The sequence below is a fragment of the Staurois parvus genome, unplaced genomic scaffold, assembly GCF_062004578.1.
Source record: "Staurois parvus isolate SC_StPar_1 unplaced genomic scaffold, SC_StPar_1.0 ptg000151l, whole genome shotgun sequence".
Classification (NCBI taxonomy): Eukaryota; Metazoa; Chordata; class Amphibia; order Anura; family Ranidae; genus Staurois; species Staurois parvus.
This window is the reverse complement of record NW_028317947.1, coordinates 14322620-14347434: the sequence shown is the minus strand read 5'-3', so window position 1 is coordinate 14347434 and position 24815 is coordinate 14322620. Positions and strand designations below refer to the sequence as shown.

Here is a 24815-nt window from a genome sequence, read left to right as displayed (position 1 = left end):
TGATAATGGTAACCAGGACATACAGTATAGAAAAAGAGTGAATCTCCATAACATTGGCGCAGTCAGCAATAAAAACCTGGCAGGTGTCCTAATCCCTCTCCACTCCATTCAGAATTTAGAAAAGAAATAGTTTCACCTTTTTATTTACAATTAAAGATAACAGCATTGGATATATAAATGAGTTCAAATATCTATTCCATCTAATGTAAAACCCTTTCATTTATGTTTTAGTTTTGCAGTCCCCAAGAAGAATGCGTGTGCCTGTGAATCATTGAAAGGAAAGGGGATGGAGGTGTATCAACTCAAGCAATATGTGCCTGCAGACGATTTAACTTCTGCTTCGGAGAGACGTACAAAGGAATATAAACATTACAAAAAAAGGTAAAATGTGTTCATACACATATGTGTTTGTGTGTGTGTTGGGTGAACCTTTCTATTCAAAGAAAGACATGTCTACACAGATAATGTATTTTCTGCACTTTACTTGGCTTCTTTAAAGATGGCAGTGACAAATGACATCACATGGACATATCTAAGGTCACTTTGCCAATCACATAAATGGGGGAGGTACCGTAGCAGTCATCATGTGAAAGCAGCGTATATATCACACATCACTCTTAACCTCTCTGGCGGTATTCCAAGAGTGTAGCTTGGGATTAACTTTCAGTACCAGAAGCGGTAAACCCCGAGCTACACTCGGGAATACCCTGCAGCACTTACCATGTCCTGCAATGTCCCCCCTGCAGCGTCCCCAGCCGTGTCCTCCAGCCAATGCCGGCATCTGTCTTCCGGGTTCCGTTCCCTGCGACGTCGGGACGTACTGGAGACAGAACCGGCGGGAAATTAAAAAATTTAAAAATTTGACATTCACTCAATACACTAAAATCACATAGTAAAACATTCCTGTATCAAACCATTTCACATATATTTTGTCCCGAGTGCTTTGTCCGGCGCCCTGCCTGCATTATTACTGTTCTTTCTGCCTGGAAACTGAGAAACGTCCATGGTGTCCAAAAAGCGTCCCTTTAGGTCAAAATTGGTTTTAGACCGGCTAGAGAACAGCGATAGTAAATCAGAACCACTTGCAGAATTCAGTGATAATGATTCGTGGGGGAAATTCCTCATCAGACACTGAAAACGATTCTGCGACTTTGCTCAGCGATGTGCGAACTTGGAGCTATATTTTAAACTTCAGTGTTTTTGGTTTGATTACATTATTGAATTAAATTTATTATTTTTATGTTATTTTTTTATGATTATTTATTAAATTATAATTTATGATTTCGTGTTTCAAATTTTATCATACCCGGGATGTTTACTAGACTCTTGTTCGGACAGATTTCAGTGAGTTATTCCTAAAAATTACAGCCTACAATAAAAAAAATACATATTTCCATGCAAAATAATGTACCGCTTTGAGCACAGAAATACTGACATCATCAGCCCGCTAGGGAAGTTAATCTATTGATTGCTCTCGTTCAGCCCACAGGGCTAAACAAGAGAAATCTACACATGTAGGGCCTCAAAAAAAGTGGGAGATCTCTACAAAAGAGTTACAAAAAATCGAAATCCAGGAGATTCATTTTCTCATTATACTTTTACGGAGATCCTCAATGGTTCTGCAGATTTCAAGAAGGCCAGGTATGGATATTTTAGACATAGTTACATTGTTTCAGCTTGGACCATTGTCACTATGCATATACTATACATGGACGATGTTCCTGGAAGCTGGAAATCACTGAAGCAGACACCACTATTCCAGTGATCTCTACTTGCTTCTGGGTAGAGATGAGCGAATCGAAGTATCCGAAGTGGAATTCGAGTCGAATATCGGAAAAATTTCGATTCGTGCCGAATCCGAAAAACAGCCTAATTCGGACGCGCGAATCGAAATTTTTCCGAAAATGGCGGCTGACATGTGCGGCGACGGAGCGGGGATGTCGGGGAAGGCGCGCAGACAAGGCGCGCTGCCCCATAATGCATTCCTCAACGACATGTGATCGCATCAGCCAATCAGCAGCCAGCCAGCCAGCACTGTGTAATGGTCGAGGTATATATAGCGGCCATTTTGGAAATCTTCATTTGCCTGCAGTCATTGAACAGAGGCAGACCGCTCTGTACTAGGGACAGGGACAGAGTTAGGGCCACAGAAACGAGAATTGGGGACAGAGAGAAGTTACTTAGGGACAGAGAACCATTACTCAGGGACACAGACTTGTTAATGAGGGCCACAGAATCGTTATTTAGGGACAAAGAAACGCTAGTTAGGGCCACAGAATTCATACTCAGGGACAGACAGAATTTTCACTCAGTGCCAGAGAATTGTTACTTAGGGCCACAGAAACGTTATTAGGGCCACAGAATTTTTACTCAGGGACAGACAGAATTGTTACTGAGTGCCAGAGAATTGTTACTCAGGGACAGACAGAATTGTTACTGAGTGCCAGAGAATTCTTACTCAGGGCCACAGAATTCATACTCAGGGACAGACAGAATTGTTACTCAGGGACAGACAGAATTGTTACTGAGTGCCAGAGAATTGTTACTCAGGGACAGACAGAATTGTTACTGAGTGCCAGAGAATTGTTACTCAGGGACAGACAGAATTGTTACTGAGTGCCAGAGAATTGTTACTCAGGGACAGACAGAATTGTTACTGAGTGCCAGAGAATTGTTACTCGCACAGAAACAAAATTGTTACTTGCACAGACACAGAATTGTTACTCGCACAGACAGAATTGTTACTCAGGGCAACAGAATTCATACTCAGGGACAGACAGAATTGTTACTGAGTGCCAGAGAATTGTTACTCAGGGACAGACAGAATTGTTACTGAGTGCCAGAGAATTGTTACTCAGGGACAGACAGAATTGTTACTGAGTGCCAGAGAATTGTTACTCAGGGACAGACAGAATTGTTACTGAGTGCCAGAGAATTGTTACTCGCACAGACACAAAATTGTTACTTGCACAGACACAGAATTGTTACTCGCACAGACACAGAATTGTTACTCAGGGCCACAGAATTCATACTCAGGGACAGACAGAATTGTTACTGAGTGCCAGAGAATTGTTACTCAGGGACAGACAGAATTGTTACTGAGTGCCAGAGAATTGTTACTCAGGGACAGACAGAATTGTTACTGAGTGCCAGAGAATTGTTACTCGCACAGACACAAAATTGTTACTTGCACAGACACAGAATTGTTACTCGCACAGACACAGAATTGTTACTCAGGGCCACAGAATTCATACTCAGGGACAGACAGAATTGTTACTGAGTGCCAGAGAATTGTTACTCAGGGACAGACAGAATTGTTACTGAGTGCCAGAGAATTGTTACTCAGGGACAGACAGAATTGTTACTGAGTGCCAGAGAATTGTTACTCGCACAGACACAAAATTGTTACTTGCACAGACACAGAATTGTTACTCGCACAGACACAGAATTGTTACTCAGGGCCACAGAATTCATACTCAGGGACAGACAGAATTGTTACTGAGTGCCAGAGAATTGTTACTCAGGGACAGACAGAATTGTTACTGAGTGCCAGAGAATTGTTACTCAGGGACAGACAGAATTGTTACTGAGTGCCAGAGAATTGTTACTCAGGGACAGACAGAATTGTTACTGAGTGCCAGAGAATTGTTACTCAGGGACAGACAGAATTGTTACTGAGTGCCAGAGAATTGTTACTCGCACAGACACAAAATTGTTACTTGCACAGACACAGAATTGTTACTCGCACAGACAAAGAATTGTTACTCAGGGCCACAGAATTCATACTCAGGGACAGACAGAATTGTTACTGAGTGCCAGAGAATTGTTACTCAGGGACAGACAGAATTGTTACTGAGTGCCAGAGAATTGTTACTCAGGGACAGACAGAATTGTTACTGAGTGCCAGAGAATTGTTACTCGCACAGACACAAAATTGTTACTTGCACAGACACAGAATTGTTACTCGCACAGACACAGAATTGTTACTGAGTGCCAGAGAATTGTTACTCAGGGACAGACAGAATTGTTACTGAGTGCCAGAGAATTGTTACTCAGGGACAGACAGAATTGTTACTGAGTGCCAGAGAATTGTTACTCAGGGACAGACAGAATTGTTACTGAGTGCCAGAGAATTGTTACTCGCACAGACACAAAATTGTTACTTGCACAGACACAGAATTGTTACTCGCACAGACACAGAATTGTTACTCAGGGCCACAGAATTCATACTCAGGGACAGACAGAATTGTTACTGAGTGCCAGAGAATTGTTACTCAGGGACAGACAGAATTGTTACGGAGTGCCAGAGAATTGTTACTCGCACAGACACAAAATTGTTACTTGCACAGACACAGAATTGTTACTCGCACAGACACAGAATTGTTACTCAGGGCCACAGAATTCATACTCAGGGACAGACAGAATTGTTACTGAGTGCCAGAGAATTGTTACTCAGGGACAGACAGAATTGTTACTGAGTGCCAGAGAATTGTTACTCAGGGACAGACAGAATTGTTACTGAGTGCCAGAGAATTGTTACTCGCACAGACACAAAATTGTTACTTGCACAGACACAGAATTGTTACTCGCACAGACACAGAATTGTTACTGAGTGCCAGAGAATTGTTACTCAGGGACAGACAGAATTGTTACTGAGTGCCAGAGAATTGTTACTCAGGGACAGACAGAATTGTTACTGAGTGCCAGAGAATTGTTACTCAGGGACAGACAGAATTGTTACTGAGTGCCAGAGAATTGTTACTCGCACAGACACAAAATTGTTACTCAGGGCCACAGAATTCATACTCAGGGACAGACAGAATTGTTACTGAGTGCCAGAGAATTGTTACTTAGGGACAGACAGAATTGTTACGGAGTGCCAGAGAATTGTTACTCGCACAGACACAAAATTGTTACTTGCACAGACACAGAATTGTTACTCGCACAGACACAGAATTGTTACTCAGGGCCACAGAATTCATACTCAGGGACAGACAGAATTGTTACTGAGTGCCAGAGAATTGTTACTCAGGGACAGACAGAATTGTTACTGAGTGCCAGAGAATTGTTACTCAGGGACAGACAGAATTGTTACTGAGTGCCAGAGAATTGTTACTCGCACAGACACAAAATTGTTACTTGCACAGACACAGAATTGTTACTCGCACAGACACAGAATTGTTACTCGCACAGACACAGAATTGTTACTCAGGGCCACAGAATTCATACTCAGGGACAGACAGAATTGTTACTGAGTGCCAGAGAATTGTTACTCAGGGACACCTAATCGTTGAATTAAATAGTATGTCAGACAACATGCAGAGGAGTGGCAGAGGAGGCAATGTTTTAGGAGCGAGCAGACGTGGCAGCAGAGGAAGGGGTCGAGGCAGCAGTATTCGCAGCCAGAGGCCAGTGCTCCCGGTGTCATCCAGCGGTCGTGTCTCCACCGACAACCCTGCCGTCATTGATTGGTTGGCTTGGTCGTCTTCCTCTTCCCAGGTCACCTCTGACACCTACAGCCAACGGTCGGTGGGTACGTCAGACACAACCGTTAGTTGGCATGGCCCGGGAGCAAGCCCACTGAAATCACGTGTCCTCTACCTGCCCCTGTCCTTTGCTGTTCCCTCACCAAGCGAAGTATCGCATGCTGTGGGCTCAGCCCCACTGTACAGTGAGGAAGAGCTAACAAAGGGCGGTCAGGAACGGGGGGAGACATCGGCCTTTTCAGCAGCCAAGCGAACAAGTACTGGCGAGGAGAGTGGCTCGGTAGCCGGTCTAGAGACAGGTCTGTCTCCTGACCCAGACGCAGCCGAGGGGGCTAGTAGTGAGGCGGAGACCCTACTTGATGATGAGGAGGTTGATCGCACTTGGCAGCCTCGTCGTCATCAGGCAATTTCTTCCGCATCATCAGGAGAAGAGGGTGGCAGCTTGGCAGCGAGCAAAACAGTCGGTGGGTTGCCCAGGAGACAGCAGCAGGGTCGCATCAGTGTCAGTGGAGCCAAACGTCCACGGAGTAGAGCACCAGCTCCACTGCAGCCTACCACCACGGCCAGTAGTGGTGCCGGTGCGCACGGAGGAAGTAGCAGTCAGCCAGTGAAGAGTAGCGGGGGCAAAGTTTCCTACTCGGTGGTGTGGCAATTTTTCCTCAAGCCGCCCGAGGAAGTAAACGTAGCCGTATGTCGACTATGTGGCCAGAAATGCAAGCGTGGCCAGGGGGCCCATGTTGGGACTACAGCGTTGCGTCAGCATATGCAGCGTCACCATTCGGTGGCCTGGGAAAACCGTGATAAACATACGGCGGTTCTGCCTGCCCCAGCCCCCGCTCCATCACCCGCTCCGTTACTTGCTCCGTCACCCGACGTCGTCAATCGCCCTCTATCAGCCAGTCAAGGCTCCAACACCTCTGCTGAGGGGAGTTGTCGCTCGTTGGCATCTTCCGCTCGTTCAGATGCTCCTTCTCCTGCTACTCCTCTTCTCGGATTCCGTCAACAGTCTTTCTTGGAATCCGTATCCAAGAGACAACAGTTTGCGAGCACGCACCCGACGGTGCAAAAGCTGAACGTCCTCCTGTCCAAGTTGCTGGTGCTGCAGTCCCTCCCTTTCCAACTGGTGGACTCAGCACCTTTCCGAGAAATGATGACTTGTGCCGCGCCGCGGTGGAGAGTGCCAAGCCGTCATTTCTTTGCCCAAAAGGCAGTGCCAGCCCTGCATTCACATGTAGAAGAGATGGTGGGCCAGTCTTTGAGCATGTCGGTCTCTGCCAAAGTGCACGGCAGCGCCGACGTGTGGAGCTGTAACTACGGTCAGGGACAGTACATGTCATTTACGGCCCACTGGGTGAACGTGGTGCCGGCACAGCCGCACCAGTAACTTGGACAGGTCACGACGCTTTTGCCTCCACGTTTGCACGTCCTTGGTCCAGCAAGCATGTCCGCCTCTACCACCTCTTTTTCCGCCGTGTCCTCAGCCGCCACCCCCGTGCCAAGTCCCATTACCCGACCGGCATATCACATGTGCAGGGCGCAACGGTGTCACGCTGTGCTGCACCTGGTATGCCTTGGCGAACGTAGTCACACAGGGGAGGAACTGCTGAGTGTAATGAACAGAGAAATCGACAGATGGCTGTCTCCGCGCAAACTAAAAATCGGAACCATGTTGACTGACAACGGAAAGAACATGGTGTCTGCTCTGCGTCAAGGAAGGTTGTGCCATGCGCCATGCATGGCTCACGTGTTCAATCTGGTTGTCAAGCGGTTCCTAAAATCCACCATCCCACTGCAAGACATCCTTAAAATGTCACGTAAACTGTGCATGCATTTCAGCCATTCCTACACCGCAAAGAACACCCTCATTGAGCTGCAGCGGCAGAACGGAATTCCACAGCATCGCCTGATCTGCGACGTTGCAACAAGGTGGAATTCAACCCTACACATGTTAGACCGCCTTTACGAGCAGCGAAAGGCCATCACCGATTTCCTGATGTTACAAGCGGATAAAGGTACTCCCCTGTGTAACTTAGATGTCAGCCATTGGCAGCTCATGCGTGACACCTGCCGCTTGCTCAGGCCCTTTGAGGAGGCCACGCTATTCGTGAGTCGGCAGGACTATGGGATGAACGACGTCATTCCTCTGTTGCACGTCCTGGAACAAATGCTGTTAACAATGGCTGGTCAGGGTGCGGTAGACGTGGCGCACAGATCTCAACGCCACATGACCCCTGTGGGGGCAGGACAGGAAGAAGAGGAGGAGGTAGAGGAGGACATTTGTGCTCAGGAATTATTGAGTGAAATGGGTGGTTTTTCCACTCAGCGGACAGGAGTGGAGGAGCAGGAGCATCTGGTAGAGGAGGAGGAGGAGGAGACAGAGGACCCAGACGCACCGTGGCAGTATGCTGTGGAGATGGAGGCAGGGAGTCCCTCGCATTCCTTGGCACAAATGGCCCATAGCATGCTCGGTTGCTTGCGTAGCGACAGCCGAATAATAACCATCAGACAGAGGGATGACTTTTGGCTGTCCACCTTGTTGGACCCTCGCTACCGGTCCAAAATGGTGGCCTTTTTCACACCTGCTGAGAGGGAGGCCAAAATTACGTACTATAAAAACCACCTATGTAGTCAGTTGGTCTCTGCCTTTGTGCGCCAACGTCCATCCTCAGACACTGTGGGCCCTGTGCGCTCGCGTTCCGCTGGCATGGCAGCAGGGGAGGGGTGGGGTGGTAGGAGCAGTGGCAGCTCCACCAGCAGCGGCTGCCTCAGTCTGCAGTCGATGATGAGTAGCTTTCTTCACCAGCGCAGTGAGGAAACTACTAACCAGCCGCAGCAGCAGCAGCAGCATCAGGTGGACCTGGAGCAGGAGCTCAAACAACAGGCTTGGGCCTACTTGGACAGCACCCTGCCAACCGAGGTAGACAATCCCCTTGACTACTGGGCAACGAAACTTGACCTTTGGCCCCAACTAGCTGAATTTGCCCTTGAAAGGCTGTCATGCCCGGCCAGTAGCGTGGCATCGGAGCGCGTGTTTAGTGCGGCAGGAGGTATTGTAACTCCGCGGAGGACACGACTGTCCACCCAAAGTGTGGAGAGACTCACGTTTGTGAAAATGAATCAGGCGTGGATTAGTCTGGATTTCAAACCACCAGTTCCTGACACAACTGACTAAATCCGCCATGAATCATGCCTCAAACATGTGCCACTTTCAGGTCTCCTCACACTGCTGGTGTGTTTAATTTTTTGACATAGGGTGCTGGCAGATTACGGGCCTCCTATAGCTGCTGCCAGGCCCCTAATCTGCCATAGGCCCCTATATACCGCCTCCTCATGCTGCTGCTAGGTCCAGAGTCTCTCATGGGTCCCTGTACGGCCTCCCATTGCTGCTGTCTCCATCGCCACACTCTGCTGCCATGTGCCACTTTCAGGTCTCTTCACACTGCTGGTGTGTTTAATTTTTTGACATAGGGTGCAGGCAGATTACGGGCCTCACATAGCTGCTGCCAGGCCCCTAATCTGCCATGGGCCCCTATATACCGCCTCCTCATGCTGCTGCCAAGTCTAGAGTCTCTCATGGGTCCCTGTACGGCCTCCCATTGCTGCTGTCTCCATCGCCACACTCTGCTGCCATGTGCCACTTTCAGGTCTCTTCACACTGCTGGTGTGTTTAATTTTTTGACATAGGGTGCTGCAAGATAACGGGCCTCACATAGCTGCTGCCAGGCCCCTAATCTGCCATGGGCCCCTATATACCGCCTCCTCATGCTGCTGCCAAGTCCAGAGTCTCTCATGGGTCCCTGTACGGCCTCCCATTGCTGCTGTCTCCATCGCCACACTCTGCTGCCATGTGCCACTTTCAGGTCTCTTCACACTGCTGGTGTGTTAAATTTTTTGACATAGGGTGCAGGCAGATTACGGGCCTCACATAGCTGCTGCCAGGCCCCTAATCTGCCATGGGCCCCTATATACCGCCTCCTCATGCTGCTGCCAAGTCCAGAGTCTCTCATGGGTCCCTGTACGGCCTCCCATTGCTGCTGTCTCCATCGCCACACTCTGCTGCCATGTGCCACTTTCAGGTCTCTTCACACTGCTGGTGTGTTAAATTTTTTGACATAGGGTGCAGGCAGATTACGGGCCTCACATAGCTGCTGCCAGGCCCCTAATCTGCCATGGGCCCCTATATACCGCCTCCTCATGCTGCTGCCAAGTCTAGAGTCTCTCATGGGTCCCTGTACGGCCTCCCATTGCTGCTGTCTCCATCGCCACACTCTGCTGCCATGTGCCACTTTCAGGTCTCTTCACACTGCTGGTGTGTTTAATTTTTTGACATAGGGTGCTGCAAGATAACGGGCCTCACATAGCTGCTGCCAGGCCCCTAATCTGCCATGGGCCCCTATATACCGCCTCCTCATGCTGCTGCCAAGTCCAGTCTCTCATGGGTCCCTGTACGGCCTCCCATTGCTGCTGTCTCCATCGCCACACTCTGCTGCCATGTGCCACTTTCAGGTCTCTTCACACTGCTGGTGTGTTAAATTTTTTGACATAGGGTGCAGGCAGATTACGGGCCTCACATAGCTGCTGCCAGGCCCCTAATCTGCCATGGGCCCCTATATACCGCCTCCTCATGCTGCTGCCAAGTCTAGAGTCTCTCATGGGTCCCTGTACGGCCTCCCATTGCTGCTGTCTCCATCGCCACACTCTGCTGCCATGTGCCACTTTCAGGTCTCTTCACACTGCTGGTGTGTTTAATTTTTTGACATAGGGTGCTGCAAGATAACGGGCCTCACATAGCTGCTGCCAGGCCCCTAATCTGCCATGGGCCCCTATATACCGCCTCCTCATGCTGCTGCCAAGTCCAGAGTCTCTCATGGGTCCCTGTATGGCCTCCCATTGCTGCTGTCTCCATCGCCACACTCTGCTGCCATGTGCCACTTTCAGGTCTCTTCACACTGCTGGTGTGTTAAATTTTTTGACATAGGGTGCAGGCAGATTACGGGCCTCCCATAGCTGCTGCCAGGCCCCTAATCTGCCATAGGCCCCTATATACCGCCTCCTCATGCTGCTGCCAAGTCCAGAGTCTCTCATGGGTCCCTGTACGGCCTCCCATTGCTGCTGTCTCCATCGCCACACTCTGCTGCCATGTGCCACTTTCAGGTCTCTTCACACTGCTGGTGTGTTAAATTTTTTGACATAGGGTGCAGGCAGATTACGGGCCTCCCATAGCTGCTGCCAGGCCCCTAATCTGCCATAGGCCCCTATATACCGCCTCCTCATGCTGCTGCTAGGTCCAGAGTCTCTCATGGGTCCCTGTACGGCCTCCCATTGCTGCTGTCTCCATCGCCACACTCTGCCATGTGCCACTTTCAGGTCTCCTCACACTGCTGGTGTGTTTAATTTTTTGACATAGGGTGCTGGCAGATTACGGGCCTCCCATAGCTGCTGCCAGGCCCCTAATCTGCCATAGGCCCCTATATACCGCCTCCTCATGCTGCTGCTAGGTCCAGAGTCTCTCATGGGTCCCTGTACGGCCTCCCATTGCTGCTGTCTCCATCGCCACACTCTGCCATGTGCCACTTTCAGGTCTCCTCACACTGCTGGTGTGTTGAATTTTTTGACATAGGGTGCTGGCAGATTACGGGCCTCCCATTGCTGCTGCCAGACATGTAATCTGCCATGGGCCCCCGTACCGACTCCTCATGCTGTGACGTTGCAACAAGGTGTAATTCAACCCTACATATGTTAGACCGCCTTTACGAACAGCTAAAGGCCATCACAGATTTCCTGATGTTAAAAGCGGATAAAGGTACTCCCTGTGTAACTTAGATGTCAGCCATTGTCAGCTCATGTGTGACACCTGCGCTTGCTCAGGCCCTTTGAGGAGGCCACGCTATTCGTGAGTCGGCAGGACTATGGGATGAATGAGGTCAAATCGGCCATGGGCCCCCGTACCGCCTGTTCACGCTGATGCTGGTCCCACAGTGTGACCTGGGTCCCTGTACGGCCTCCCATTGCTTCCACTCTGCCATGTACCTCTTTGAAATCTCCTCACACTCCTGCGGTTGTCCATTTTGTCATAGGTTGCTGGCAGATTAGCGGCCTCCCATAGGTGCCGCCAGGCCCCATATCGGCCATGGGCCCCCGTACCGCCTGGTCACGCTGCTGCTGGGCCCACAGTGTGACCTGGGTCCCTGTACGGCCTCCCATTGCTGCTGCCAGGAGGCAGCAGGGTCACAGCTGTGTCAGTGGAGGCAAACGGCCACGGAGTAGAGCAGCAGCTCCACTGCAGCCTACCACCACAGCCAGTAGTGGTGCCGGTGTGCACGGAGGAAGTAGCAGTCAGCCAGTGAGGAGTAGCGGGTGCAAAGTTTCCTACTCGGCGGTGTGGCAAGTTTTCGTCAAGCCGCCCGAGGAAGTAAACGTAGCCGTATGTCGACTATGTGGCCAGAAAGTCAAGCGTGGCCAGGGGGCCCATGTTGGGACTACAGCGTTGCGTCAGCATATGCAGCGTCGCCATTCGGTGGCCTGTGAAAAACGTGATAAAGATACGGCGGTTCTGCCTGCCCCAGCCCAGGGTTCCATTTTGTCATAGGGTGCTGGCAGATTAGCGGCCTTCCATAGGTTACGCCAGGCCCCATATCGGCCATGGGCCCCCGTACCTCCTGGTCACGCTGCTGCTGGTCCCACAGTGTGACCTGGGTCCCTGTACGGCCTCCCATTGCTTCCACTCTGCCATGTGCCACTTTGAGGTCTCCTTACACTCCTGCGGTTTTCCATTTTGTCATAGGTTGCTGGCAGATTAGCGGCCTTCCATAGGTGCCGCCAGGCCCCATATCGGCCATGGGCCCCCGTACCTCCTGGTCACGCTGCTGCTGGTCCCACAGTGTGACCTGGGTCCCTGTACGGCCTCCCATTGCTTCCACTCTGCCATGTGCCACTTTGAAATCTCCTTACACTCCTGCGGTTTTCCATTTTGTCATAGGTTGCTGGCAGATTAGCGGCCTTCCATAGGTGCCGCCAGGCCCCATATCGACCATGGGCCCCCGTACCTCCTGGTCACGCTGCTGCTGAGCCCACAGTGTGACCTGGGTCCCTGTACGGCCTCCCATTGCTTCCACTCTGCCATGTGCCACTTTGAAATCTCCTCACACTCCTGCGGTTGTCCATTTTGTCATAGGTTGCTGGCAGATTACAGGCCTTCCATAGGTGCCACCAAGCCCCATATCGGCCATGGGCCCCCGTACCTCCTGGTCACGCTGCTGCTGGGCCCACAGTGTGACCTGGGTCCCTGTACCGCCTCCCATTGCTCCCACTCTGCCATGTGCCACTTTCAGGTCTCCTCACGCTCCTGCTGGTTTCCATTTTGTCATAGGTTGCTGTATGGCCTCCCATTGCTGCTGCCTCCACCGCCACACTGTGGCTCCAAACACTGGTTTTGGCCCCGTGACTGGCCAAAGGAGTGAAGTGTGCAGTGATTCTAAGATCGACGGCACTCATCTGCATGTCATACTGACAGACAGTATTATTTCTCTTCCCCAGCAGACTCCAAGGGCATTTAAATTAAAGGTACAGTGTTCTGCACTAATATTAAGTCTCTCTGAAGCCTAGAAACACCCTTTTTTAAGTTAAATTCACAGCGAATTTATTCGACTCGAATCGAATATTGTCCACGAATTCGCCGAATCAGTCGAATCGAATTTTTCATTTCTTCGCTCATCTCTACTTCTGGGTCCTGTGTCGAGTGGCTGGCCTTTTGCATTCTGAACACAGGAGGTTGCTCACTTGGTATGGGTACCATTCAGAGAATGTTTTGCAATTTCTGAATGAATGCAAAGTGTTCTCTGATTGGACAAGGTGGAGAGCGTGATGTCACAGCTCCACCTTTTTTACCTCATCCATTCAGAGAGCGCTTTGAAAAGCAGTCTCTGAATGGCACCCATTCTGAACGGTCAACCTCCTGTTTTCAGAATGCAGTAGGGCAGCCACTTGTCACAGGACCTGGAGATTATAGGAGTAGAGGTGTCAACGTATCACGGGACCACGCTTGGTGTCACTGAGCTCCTGAGAGCGACCCATTCTTTCACCAATGTTTGTAGAAGCAGTCTGCATGCCTAGGTCATGATTTTATACACCTGTGGCCATGGAGGGGATTGGAACACCTGAATCACATGATGTGGAGGGCTGGCCCAATACTTTTGGCAATATAGTGTATATGGTCATACCAGGGGCGGACTGACAACCCATGGGGCCCCGGGCAATAGGGGATCATGGGGCCCCTGTGTCCTTTCCCAAACTCAAAAAAGCCTATGAAAAAGGTACCAGGGGCATGTCATGGGGCCCCCTACTGACCCCGGGCCCTCGGGCAGCGCCCGAGTTTCCAAACGGTCAGTCCGCCCCTGGGTCATACCAAATATGCCCGGTACCACATACCAGAAAAATAAGTCCTGGGGGAATCTTAAGGAAACATAAAAAATGAGCAAGGAACCCGATATCACCAGGATGAAACCCAGTCAAGCACAGGGGTTTCAAGAAAGATATCTAAAGCCATGATATGTAACCAATCTCTAATATCCAGGGTGCATAATTAGGCTACTTCACAAAGAAATATTTTGGTGTGTGTGAGATAGTGCTGGACCGGTTGATGGTTTAATATTGCTGGAAGCACTGTGGAGTGAGTTGTCCTTCTGGGGGAACTTGTATGCAATAAAGGTGTGATAGGTAGGTAGACCTTCTTAAGATCATAGGTCACTGCTGACTTTCTGAAACCAATGAAAAAGGTGCCCCGCATGACACGTTTTGGTGGGTATAGAGGCACGCTAGGTTTGCCACTGTATTTAAGAAGCTTACAGTTCACAGATAATGTGTTTCAGGGGAAGTGCCTCCCCCTTCATCAGTACGTGGGGGGAGGGGAATAGACCAGTGACCCTAGTGGCCCCCAGACTACATTGCTGCAAGTTGACATCAGGTTGTGGCCCTCAGGATTGTCTCACCAAAGGGTTGCAGAAACAGGATGGCTATGCTGTGGAGACAGAGTGGGAATAACAGAACATCAGAGTTCAGGCTTAGGTCAAAGCAGGCAGCAGGCAAGAGAGTAGTCAATGTCCAGGCAGAGGTTGAGGCAGGCAGCAGGCAAGAAAGTACTCGGTGTCCAGGCAGAGATCAAGGAAGGCAGCAGAAAAGAGTGTAGTCAGTGTCCAGACAGAGGTTGAGGCAGGCAGAAGACAAGAGTACAGTCAGTGTCCAGGCAGAGGTTGAGGCAGGCAGAAGACAAGAGTACAGTCAGTGTCCAAGCAGAGGTTGAGGCAGGCAGAAGACAAGAGTACAGTCAGTGTCCAGACAGAGGTTGAGGCAGGAAAAAGACAAGAGTACAGTCAGTGTCCAGGCAGAGGTTGAGGCAGGCAGAAGACAAGAGTACAGTCAGTGTCCAAGCAGAGGTTGAGGCAGGCAGAAGACAAGAGTACAGTCAGTGTCCAAACAGAGGTTGAGGCAGGCAGAAGACAAGAGTACAGTCAGTGTGCAGGCAGAGGTTGAGGCAGGCAGAAGACAAGAGTACAGTCAGTGTCCAAGCAGAGGTTGAGGCAGGCAGAAGACAAGAGTACAGTCAGTGTCCAGACAGAGGTTGAGGCAGGAAGAAGACAAGAGTACAGTCAGTGTCCAGGCAGAGGTTGAGGCAGGCAGAAGACAAGAGTACAGTCAGTGTCCAAGCAGAGGTTGAGGCAGGCAGAAGACAAGAGTACAGTCAGTGTCCAAACAGAGGTTGAGGCAGGCAGAAGACAAGAGTACAGTCAGTGTGCAGGCAGAGGTTGAGGCAGGCAGAAGACAAGAGTACAGTCAGTGTCCAAGCAGAGGTTGAGGCAGGCAGTAGACAAGAGTACAGTCAGTGTCCAGGCAGAGGTTGAGGCAGGCAGAAGACAAGAGTACAGTCAGTGTCCAAGCAGAGGTTGAGGCAGGCAGCGAACAAGAGTGCAGTCATTGTCCAGGCAGAGGTTGAGGCAGGCAGAAGACAAGAGTACAGTCATTGTCCAGGGAAAGGTTGAGGAAAGCAGAAGATAAGAGTACAGTCAGTGTCCAGGCAGAGGTTGAGGCAGGCAGTGGGAGACATGAGAAGCAACCTGAGTCAGCAACAGGCAAAGATGAACAACAGAATCTCAGATGTAGGTAACTGGCAAGAGCACTAATCACCATGAGGGAAAGAGCTTAAAGTGTTACTAAACCCACAACAGTACAATCAGTCTGTATATGCAGTAAAGCATGCTTGTTATACTCACTGTGGAACCTAAGGGGTTAATCCTCTGCATTGTGTAAAAAGGCTGTTTGATCTGAACCTTAATCCTCTGCCCCTCCTCTTGTTGAAATGACCACCTGATACAGATTGAACCCGTAGACCTTCTGCTCATGCTCAGTTTGGTGTGTATTGCTAGAGAGGTTTTTTTTTTTTTTTTTTTTTTTTTTTCTTCTTCAGAGAGTGCATGTGATTAGCACAGGGCCAATCAGCACTGTCCAGACAGAGGTCAGGGGATTTCCATCCTCCTAGAGCAGAAAGAAAACTCCTCCTACAAGCTTTAACCAGTGCTCTGCTGAAGTCACAAGACTGCTCTAACTGCTGATGAGAAAAGGTATTTGGCAATTTGTATTTACTAAAATAATTGCATTTCCACGTTCTCTGTACTGTGGGAGACCGGATATGGTGAATGCAGGGTCCTGGGAGACCGGATATAGTGAATGCCGGGTCCAGGGAGACCGGATATAATGAATGCAGGGTCCGGGGAGAGCGGATATAGTGAATGCAGGGTCCGGGGAGAGCAGATATATTGAATGCAGGGTCCGGGGAGACCAGCTATATTGAATGCAGGGTCCGGGGAGACCGGATATAGTGAATGCAGGGTCCGGGGAGACCAGATATAGTGAATGCCGGGTCCAGGGAGACCGGATATAATGAATGCAGGGTCCAGGGAGAGCGGATATAGTGAATGCAGGGTCCGGGGAGAGCGGATATATTGAATGCAGGGTCCGGGGAGACCAGCTATATTGAATGCAGGGTCCGGGGAGACCGGATATAGTGAATGCAGGGTCCGGGGAGACCAGATATAGTGAATGCAGGGTCCGGGGAGACCAGATATAGTGAATGCAGGGTCCAGGGAGACAGGATATAATGAATGCAGGGTCCGGGGAGACCAGATATAGTGAATGCAGGGTCCAGGGAGACCAGATATAGTGAATGCAGGGTCCAGGGAGACCGGATATAGTGAATGCAGGGTCCGGGGAGACCAGATATAGTGAATGCAGGGTCCGGGGAGACCAGATATAGTGAATGCAGGGTCCGGGGAGACCAGATATAGTGAATGCAGAGTCCAGGGTTTAGTAACACTTTAAAAGTCCACCATCAGGGACACATAACAATGTATACCAGTCTCCAAGTAACAGCAAATAATTAGCCACAGGCAAAAGTCCATTATCTGGAGAGCGCACGTGAAATTCTGCAGGCAAATAGGACGGGCTATACCCTTAGCTATACATGTTAATCCTGAATCCTTGTGGATCACAAATACAGGAATTTGCTGAACACAGGGAATTTTCACACTGGATTACTACAACTGGAACCTGAAATACATAAAGCACATCAAGGTTTAAGAAAGATTACACTTGCCTCTTGTATTTACACAATATTTTCTTATCTCGCCCAACTATACATTGGCCGTGATTAGATGGCTGTATTTTAGGTGGAGTATAGATGCATGTATATATATCTATATATAGTATGTACAAACAAAAGAGCAAATAATAACAAGTATAAGGAAATATCCAATGGCATTACAATCATGTCAAGAAGAAAACGAAGTCCCCGATCAAACGTTTTGGGGTGCATAAACACGCCTTTCTCAAGAAGCACCTGTTTAAGCAGCATCACCATTTTTAAAACACTGGTCCATCTGACATGCCGTGTGACCAAAAATAATATCAGAGGAATCACTTCCAGTGCATCCAAACCAGCCAGTGTTCTAGTGCTGCCAACCCACCCAACATACTGATCTAGTGTAGGCACATGGGGCTCTGGACACCTCAGGCTACAGCAAAAAAAATAAAAAATAGATGCAAGTCTTCATTATGATGTCCAATGAACGTAAGATAGTGAAAACACCGGAGAGAGGGGATGTTGAAACAGACAAATTAAAAACAGTAGCCATGATGTAATAATTTATTTTTAGAGTCTAAATATAGCAGACCCAATTTATAGGAAATTGGAGAAATCACACTCAATATTCACGCCTTTAGGGGTGTAGGGTGTTCAGTTTGTACATCCAATGTAACTATTGCTGTTACAGCTCGAGGTTCCCACCTCGACTGGTTTTCACCATTTGTTCTATGAAACATAGTTGTGATGCATTGTGGCTTGCTTCTGCTAAATGTTTTGCAACCAGTGAAGAAATGTCATTTGTGCTAATGTCAGATGAAAGGGACCCATTGTTTTGGGTAATTTCTACATTCTTCTACGTACCTGCTCTTGACTTCCATCCAGGGTGAAAAATTGAAGGTGTGTTGGCTAATTTCGACATCAAGAAAAAGTACCTGCTCTTGGCTGCTATCCAGAGTGGAAGAGATTGTAGGCATGTGGGAATTCAAGAAAAGCTTGAGTATACACTAGCAGAATGTGGAACTTGTTCAAAACTTCTTAGGAACATTCATATGAAAATTCTCAATGCATTTGAATTTCTTCCGAAAATAGTTCCAAGAATTTATTTACTTTAACATTAAATTTTGATATGGACTTTACCAAGCAAAAACCATACACACTGTTAGAAATTTGTACATTTGAGAAATGTATCCCGCTCCTTTCTAATCTTTTATGTCACTGCAGTTGTAAAAGAATGTGTTTTGACCTGACCTATGATTAAAAAGTGAATGAATGTTCTTACAACAAAAGAAGGTCCAATGAAATTCTACTAGTATATATCCAGCTTAAGAGTGAAGTTAGGCTAATGCCTCTTGCAGACCCCGCTAAATAAACAGTATGTCATCGATATATCTCAGCCATACAATACTGAAATACAAAGAGTGTGCATACAGAAATTTAATTTCACAGTCTGCCATGAATAGATTTGCACACCCTCATGCCGTTTTGGAGCCAATGATTGTCCCCTGGACAATAATAATAACATAAAAACATATAAACACATAAATATAATGCTTTTGTCAGGAGGAAAGATGTTTAGGAGAGATAGTGAAATATCCAGTGTGCAGGAGACCTAAGAGATCTTGCACCTCCTACTGTAGATCCATAGACGCAAGGACACCCAGGACCCACCAAAAACCCTCAACATGTAAAATTGCGTTACAAAGGCAACCCCTGTCCATAGCGCAGTGTGTGTACTTTTTTTTCTTTGTAAATGTCACTTTTGTTGTAGTGGTATATTGTACAAGTGTGCCACTTCAGACAGACTGAGGGCATCCTCCAAGCATATTATTTAAAGAATTTGGAGGACAAAACTGTCCTCACAAGAGCTCCAGTAACTGCTCACCTCCAATTCCAGGCCAGTTGTCCATTCATCTGCCACTTCAGCCCCGATAAAGGGGGTGCCTTTCCCCCTAAACTTGTTTGCTCCATTTGTATCCAGTGAACAGTAAACGTCAGTAAATACATTAAATAAAAGCATAAAAGCCCTAAGTGCGATGTCCCTGCATATTGAGCACATCTCCTACCTCATCTACATATAAAGAGTTTGATATTTTTTATATTTCACTTAAATTAAAATTATCGATCCCCTCCAAATTTTTTGTTTGGTTCAGACAAAGAAATATTTTTTACAAAGGGTCTAACCTTTCTCTTCTCTCTCAAGACCAACTGGGTTCAACTGCATTTAAATGGTTCATTATAATGTTATTTCTGCTTATGTCATTCCCAGGGAGCAGACCAATAATATACCCATAATAATGGCACCTTCCAACTCGCCTTTAAGATATCCCATTCATGGAGTCCAAGTCCTACCACTCAACACGATCCTATTACCTGGTAAGCCAACATCTCTTCGGACTAAATGCCAACCACTGAGGACATTCATTTCTTATAATGACATGGGGCAATACACCTTTATCTTAAGGCATACATTTACGTAGATTTACCAAAAAAGTTCAGTAACCATATAAATGTATAAGGATGCACAGAAATGGGTAAACGCAGATAATTGTACTCACTAATGGTGAGAGACAGAATAAATGTCATGCGATATGATGGACAACTGCAGACAGAAAGCAATAGGCACAGACAGACAGAAAATTAAATTGATGGACAGATTTTCCTTTTTTTTCTTATTTAAATGTCTTATTATGAATTTTCATTATACCATTTTACATATAAAAAAGCCAATAAATACATACTAACAGAAAATATAATACTCATATTTATCTGGCGTTATATCAAAGTATTAACTTTGTTCTTGGTATCCCTTTTTTTCTCCTCTCCCTTTCACCACCCACCCTACCTATCCCAAACCCTATACCCCCCAACCCCTCAGCCCTTTCTACCCGGCCCTGACTGTGTTCTTTCCTGTTTATTCTATTTATCTTATTCGAAGAATACTACCATTTTAATATTACAAATATCTTCCGTCTTCTTTTCCTTATTTCACATATTCCAGGTATACTTTTGACTTTTTAAATTTTTCCCACTTTTCACATCTTATATGGAAAATCTCCATTCTATCTTCATCCATATGGTTCCTACAGTCTATAAGTCTTCTCTACTCTTTCTATCCAATCCTTTACTCTCGGTGCCTGTTGTTCCCTCCAATATTTAGGAATCAGACTCTTCACTGCATTCAAATAGTACACCAATCCCGTTTTTTTGTATTTTTTTACTGAGTACTCAAACCCATAGAAAATACAAATCTCTGGCTCCTTTGGGATATTAACCTCCATTATTTCCTATATTACATGTATACTATATCTCCCCAATACTCCTGAATTTTATGACACTCCCACCACAAGTGAAACAGTGTGCCTCTTTCTCCACATCCATGCCAACATAAAGATGAATTATCCCCACTTATCCTGTGTGCTACATTCGGTGTGATATACCATCTAGCCAAACATTTATAATTCATTTCTACCTCCTTCATATTTACATTCCCGTGAATTAAAAAATACATTTTGATGGACAGACTTTCATAGCGGATTTCAGACACCTTCAGAAAGCTAACCAGCTGGTGGGAGAACACTGATCACTTTATTGATAGTACATCATAATACCAATGGGCAACACTCTCTGGATGGACAGATGAGTTATTAGGACTATAGGCTAGAAAGCAGATGCATTTATAAGACTGAACCATTTAAAGTGTCTGCACTGTATAGCCAAAACATCTTTTATGTTATGGTTGACTTTGTAAGAAGATGGGGAATGCTTCAAATGGAAAAAAGTTCTGGTAGCTCCAGCTGGTGGGAGAACACTGATCACTTTATTGATAGTACATCATAATACCAATGGGCAACACTCTCTGGATGGACAGATGAGTTATTAGGACTCATACTACATTCCACACAACTTCTAATACCAGAAATCCCTGAAGAAGGGAGAGCTTTTCTTCCCCCAAAAAAACATTGGCTATTGTTGTTATTATACACCAGTCTTTCTCGACTAGCGTTCCTCCAGAAATTGGTAAGGGTTCCTTGAGCAATGAGCAATTTCTGCCTTTTACTCTCTCTTACTCTTCTCCTTCCTCTGGATTCTCCAGTGCACATGCTCACTAATGCCCCGGACCAGTTGGGGCAGTATTCATGTGACACCAACATTATGGTGGTACCCCAACTTAGAAACAAGCAGTACACCCTGGTATCTCTGTATCATAACCTGAAGCTGTCATACAAGTGCCTCCCAGCCCCACAATACATATACCTATTCAGGATACAACATTTTGAAGGAGACACCACTGAGCAGTGTCCCGTTCCACCAGTCCAGCTTGAATCTGCCACCTCTCTCCCAGTGACAAAACGGGGCCCCACCAGACACCAGTGTGGATCCCATGTGCACACATAATTAACTCTTTTTATTTAAATAACGTTTTTTGGAGTCCCGTTGGGGGGATTTGAAGAAATATCAGGGGTTAAACAGACCCTGATGTCTCGCTTTTGAGACAGAGAAAGGGATTGAGGACAGAGATTCCTCCATTATCTCCCAGTGACAAAATGGGACCCTGCAAACTTTATATTTTTAAATGGGGTGGGATGCTGGTTGTAATGTTTTGTCTGATTGGATTTAATCCAATCCAGGGAAACTGATTACAACCTTTAGTGCATACAAGCTCAATTCATAAAGTGAACACACCAAGATAACAATATTTATTTTCAAGAAGAGTGACAGTTATTTTTATTAGAGGGCAATGACATTTAAGTGAAAATTGCAGTCACATGGCTAAAATCAAGATCTTTATGCTTGTGTTGCAGCTTTGTGAATCGAGCTTTACGTGCTTAACCTTTTATTTTGTTTTTGTTACAGGTTTACAAATTCATGCCTCTCTGAAACGCTATGAGGTACGGTATACTTGTATACACACAGCTTTTAGAATGTATTTGCATGGACAAAGCGCACGTTCACGTAAAAAAAAAAAGAAACCAAAGTGGTCTTGGGTTTTTTTTATTTGTTATTTATTAAAATATTATGCCACATATAATTAACATATTGTAATGAAATTCTAAATTACTGCATTTAGGGCCCTATTACACTTGTGCCACACATTCATTGTAAATAGTACGACAACACACTGTACAGTACCCAGGGGTGGACTGACCATTTGGGCACTCGGGCACTGCCGAGGGCCCAGGGTCAGTAGGGGGTCCCATGAGATGCCCCTAGTACCTTTCAAAGGCTTTTTTGAGTGTGGTTTGAGTGTGGATGATGGCACAGGGGCCCCATGATCCCCTATTGCCCGGTGGCCCCATGAGTTGTCAGTCCGCCCCTGACAGTACCAACCAACAAACAACACACCACAGAAATCTATGCATTGTGGTGAACTGTATTGCTGAAAAGGGTCATGTGCATGTTTTGTCCTTTGCAGTGCATTGTCTGCCCACTCATAGTGAATAAACTGCCTTACCCAACACGTGTTAAAATGTGCATTACTAAGGCTCCATGTACACTGCTGCTGATAAACTCACGTTTAGGAGCTTTTCTGGGTTTTTTTTTAGCAGCCCCTGAACTCTCCCTAATGTTTTCCTATGTGTCCATGTACACATCTTCGTTTACAGGCAGTTGAGTTTTCAGTTGTTTTTTTTAACGCATCAAACTTGCATTCAGAAGTAGATTTTATCAGCACTTCAAACGCCAAAACACTTGTAAACGCGTTTATGTGTTTGCGTTTGGAAACATTTTTTAACTCTTCCATTTCCAGATGCTGTCTAGAGCCTTTTTTCATCTAGAAATATGTATGCAAAGTGTACACCATACTTGGACCTGGTACACCATACTTTGAGGTTTCGCATGAAAGAAAATATGTTGGACACTGCTGCAATAATTTCTGCACAGAAATGAGCTGGAACACATCCAAACAGCACAAAAAAAAAAGACAGGTCATCTCAACAAATACTGCTCTCTCTGCTTCTGCTCTCTCTATTTCTCTCAAAATGTCTCAAATAGTTAATTTTTTACTGTTTTTTCAGTGCATTCTGGGCATTTTGGAAGGTCTCCTGAGGTTATCTTTAATAAACGCTTCTAAACGCAAATGCTCATAAACGCGGTATGCAAATGCAGCTAAAGAGACGTTTTTTAACCTACATTTTCCAACAGTCAGTTTCAATCCTTCTGAAGTGTCCCGTGTACATGGGGCCTAAACCTCAAGGGACCACAGTAGTGTGAGTGGGCCCAAAAAGAATGTAGAACTTGGGCCTCGTTTAGTGAGGCTAGGCTTCAGATTTGTGCTTAAAGCTTCTTTGCCACCTTGCTGTAAAAGAATATGCCTAGCACTCCCTCATCAAAGAGTGGGTAAAAAGTCAAATCTCCAGAACTTCTAGGTTTGTTGAATACCCCCACCATTCACTGTGATTCCTCTTGCTGTCTGCCATCTGGACCTTTTGGCAATAATATCTCTTGATAGAAATGGAGATTTGACTATTCACTATTTTCTGGGACATAAAGGGTAAAAACCTGACAGGGGGTTCAACCATACCTTACCCTATTCCAAAAAAAAGAATGTTTTGGCTTTACAGTAGATGCAATATATATCTAGTATCTGGACTTTATATCCTATATGCAGAAATGCCTGTGCCCTTTACATGTTTTCCTTGTTTCAGCACCCTATGCCCATGGCAGTTAAACACACCTACTCTGTAATCACAATCATAACTTTCACAACAAAGTTAGCATAATTGGACTGCATTATGTTGCAGAAGAAAATAATACAATATTGCTACAACTGATAAATTATTGATAATATTATTATGTCCTGCAGTTGCATTTACATATGCCATTAAATACTGTATATTATTCACTACAAATCTTTAAATCTTAGGTTTTGGAATTCTGTTCTTGCAGGTGGCACTTGAGGCATCTCTCGGAACTTTTGACATTCAGTTTAATACATCTGGGATTCCTGGGGTTCAGATTAATGGCAGAGGAACAAAACATCTGGACATTATTACCCATGATACCAATATGCTAAATTTAATTCTGGGGAATACAACTTACACAAGTACACTATACAGCATCGATAGTCTGGACATTGGTAAGAAAAGGCATATAGGCTAGAAAGCAAATGCATTTACAAGACTGAACCATTTAAAGTGTCTGCACTGTATAGCAAAAACATCTTTCTTATTATGGTTGACTTTGTATGAAGATGGGGAATGCTTCAAATGGAAAAAGGTTCTGGTAACTCCAGCTGGTGGGAGAACACTGATCACTTTATTGATAATACATCATAATACCAATGGGCAACACTCTCTGGATGGACAGATGAGTTATTAGGACTCATACTACATTCCACACAACTTCTAATACCAGAAAGCCCTGAAGAAGGGAGAGCTTTTCTTCCCCCAAAAAAACATTGGCTATTGTTGTTATTATAGACCAGTCTTTGTTGACTAGGGTTCCGCCAAAAGTTGCTAAGGGTTCCTTGAGCAATGAGCAATTTCTGCCTCTCAGATAAGTAACTACTGACACCAATGATCTTTTTAGTTATTTATAAGAGGCGATTTATCCACGGGACCTTCTACTCTCTCTTACTCTTCTCCTTCCTCTGGATTCTTCAGTGCACATGCTCACTAATGCTCCAGACCAGTTGGGGCAGTATTCATGTGACACCAACATTATGGCGGTACCCCAACTTACAAACAAGCAGTACACCC

General features: G+C 46.5%; 1 protein-coding gene across 1 annotated transcript in view; it reads left to right on the top strand.

The window, feature by feature from the left end:
* The window catches only part of LOC149464512 (beta-1,4 N-acetylgalactosaminyltransferase 2-like), a 72302-nt gene that overhangs the window by 21311 nt on the left and 26176 nt on the right, over nt 1–24815 (top strand). Inside the window, exons 2-5 of the mRNA XM_089674733.1 lie at nt 232–381; nt 19385–19491; nt 21973–22007; nt 24004–24193. Of these exons, the coding sequence (XP_089530859.1) occupies nt 232–381; nt 19385–19491; nt 21973–22007; nt 24004–24193 (482 nt within the window). The remainder of the gene's footprint in view (nt 1–231; nt 382–19384; nt 19492–21972; nt 22008–24003; nt 24194–24815) is intronic.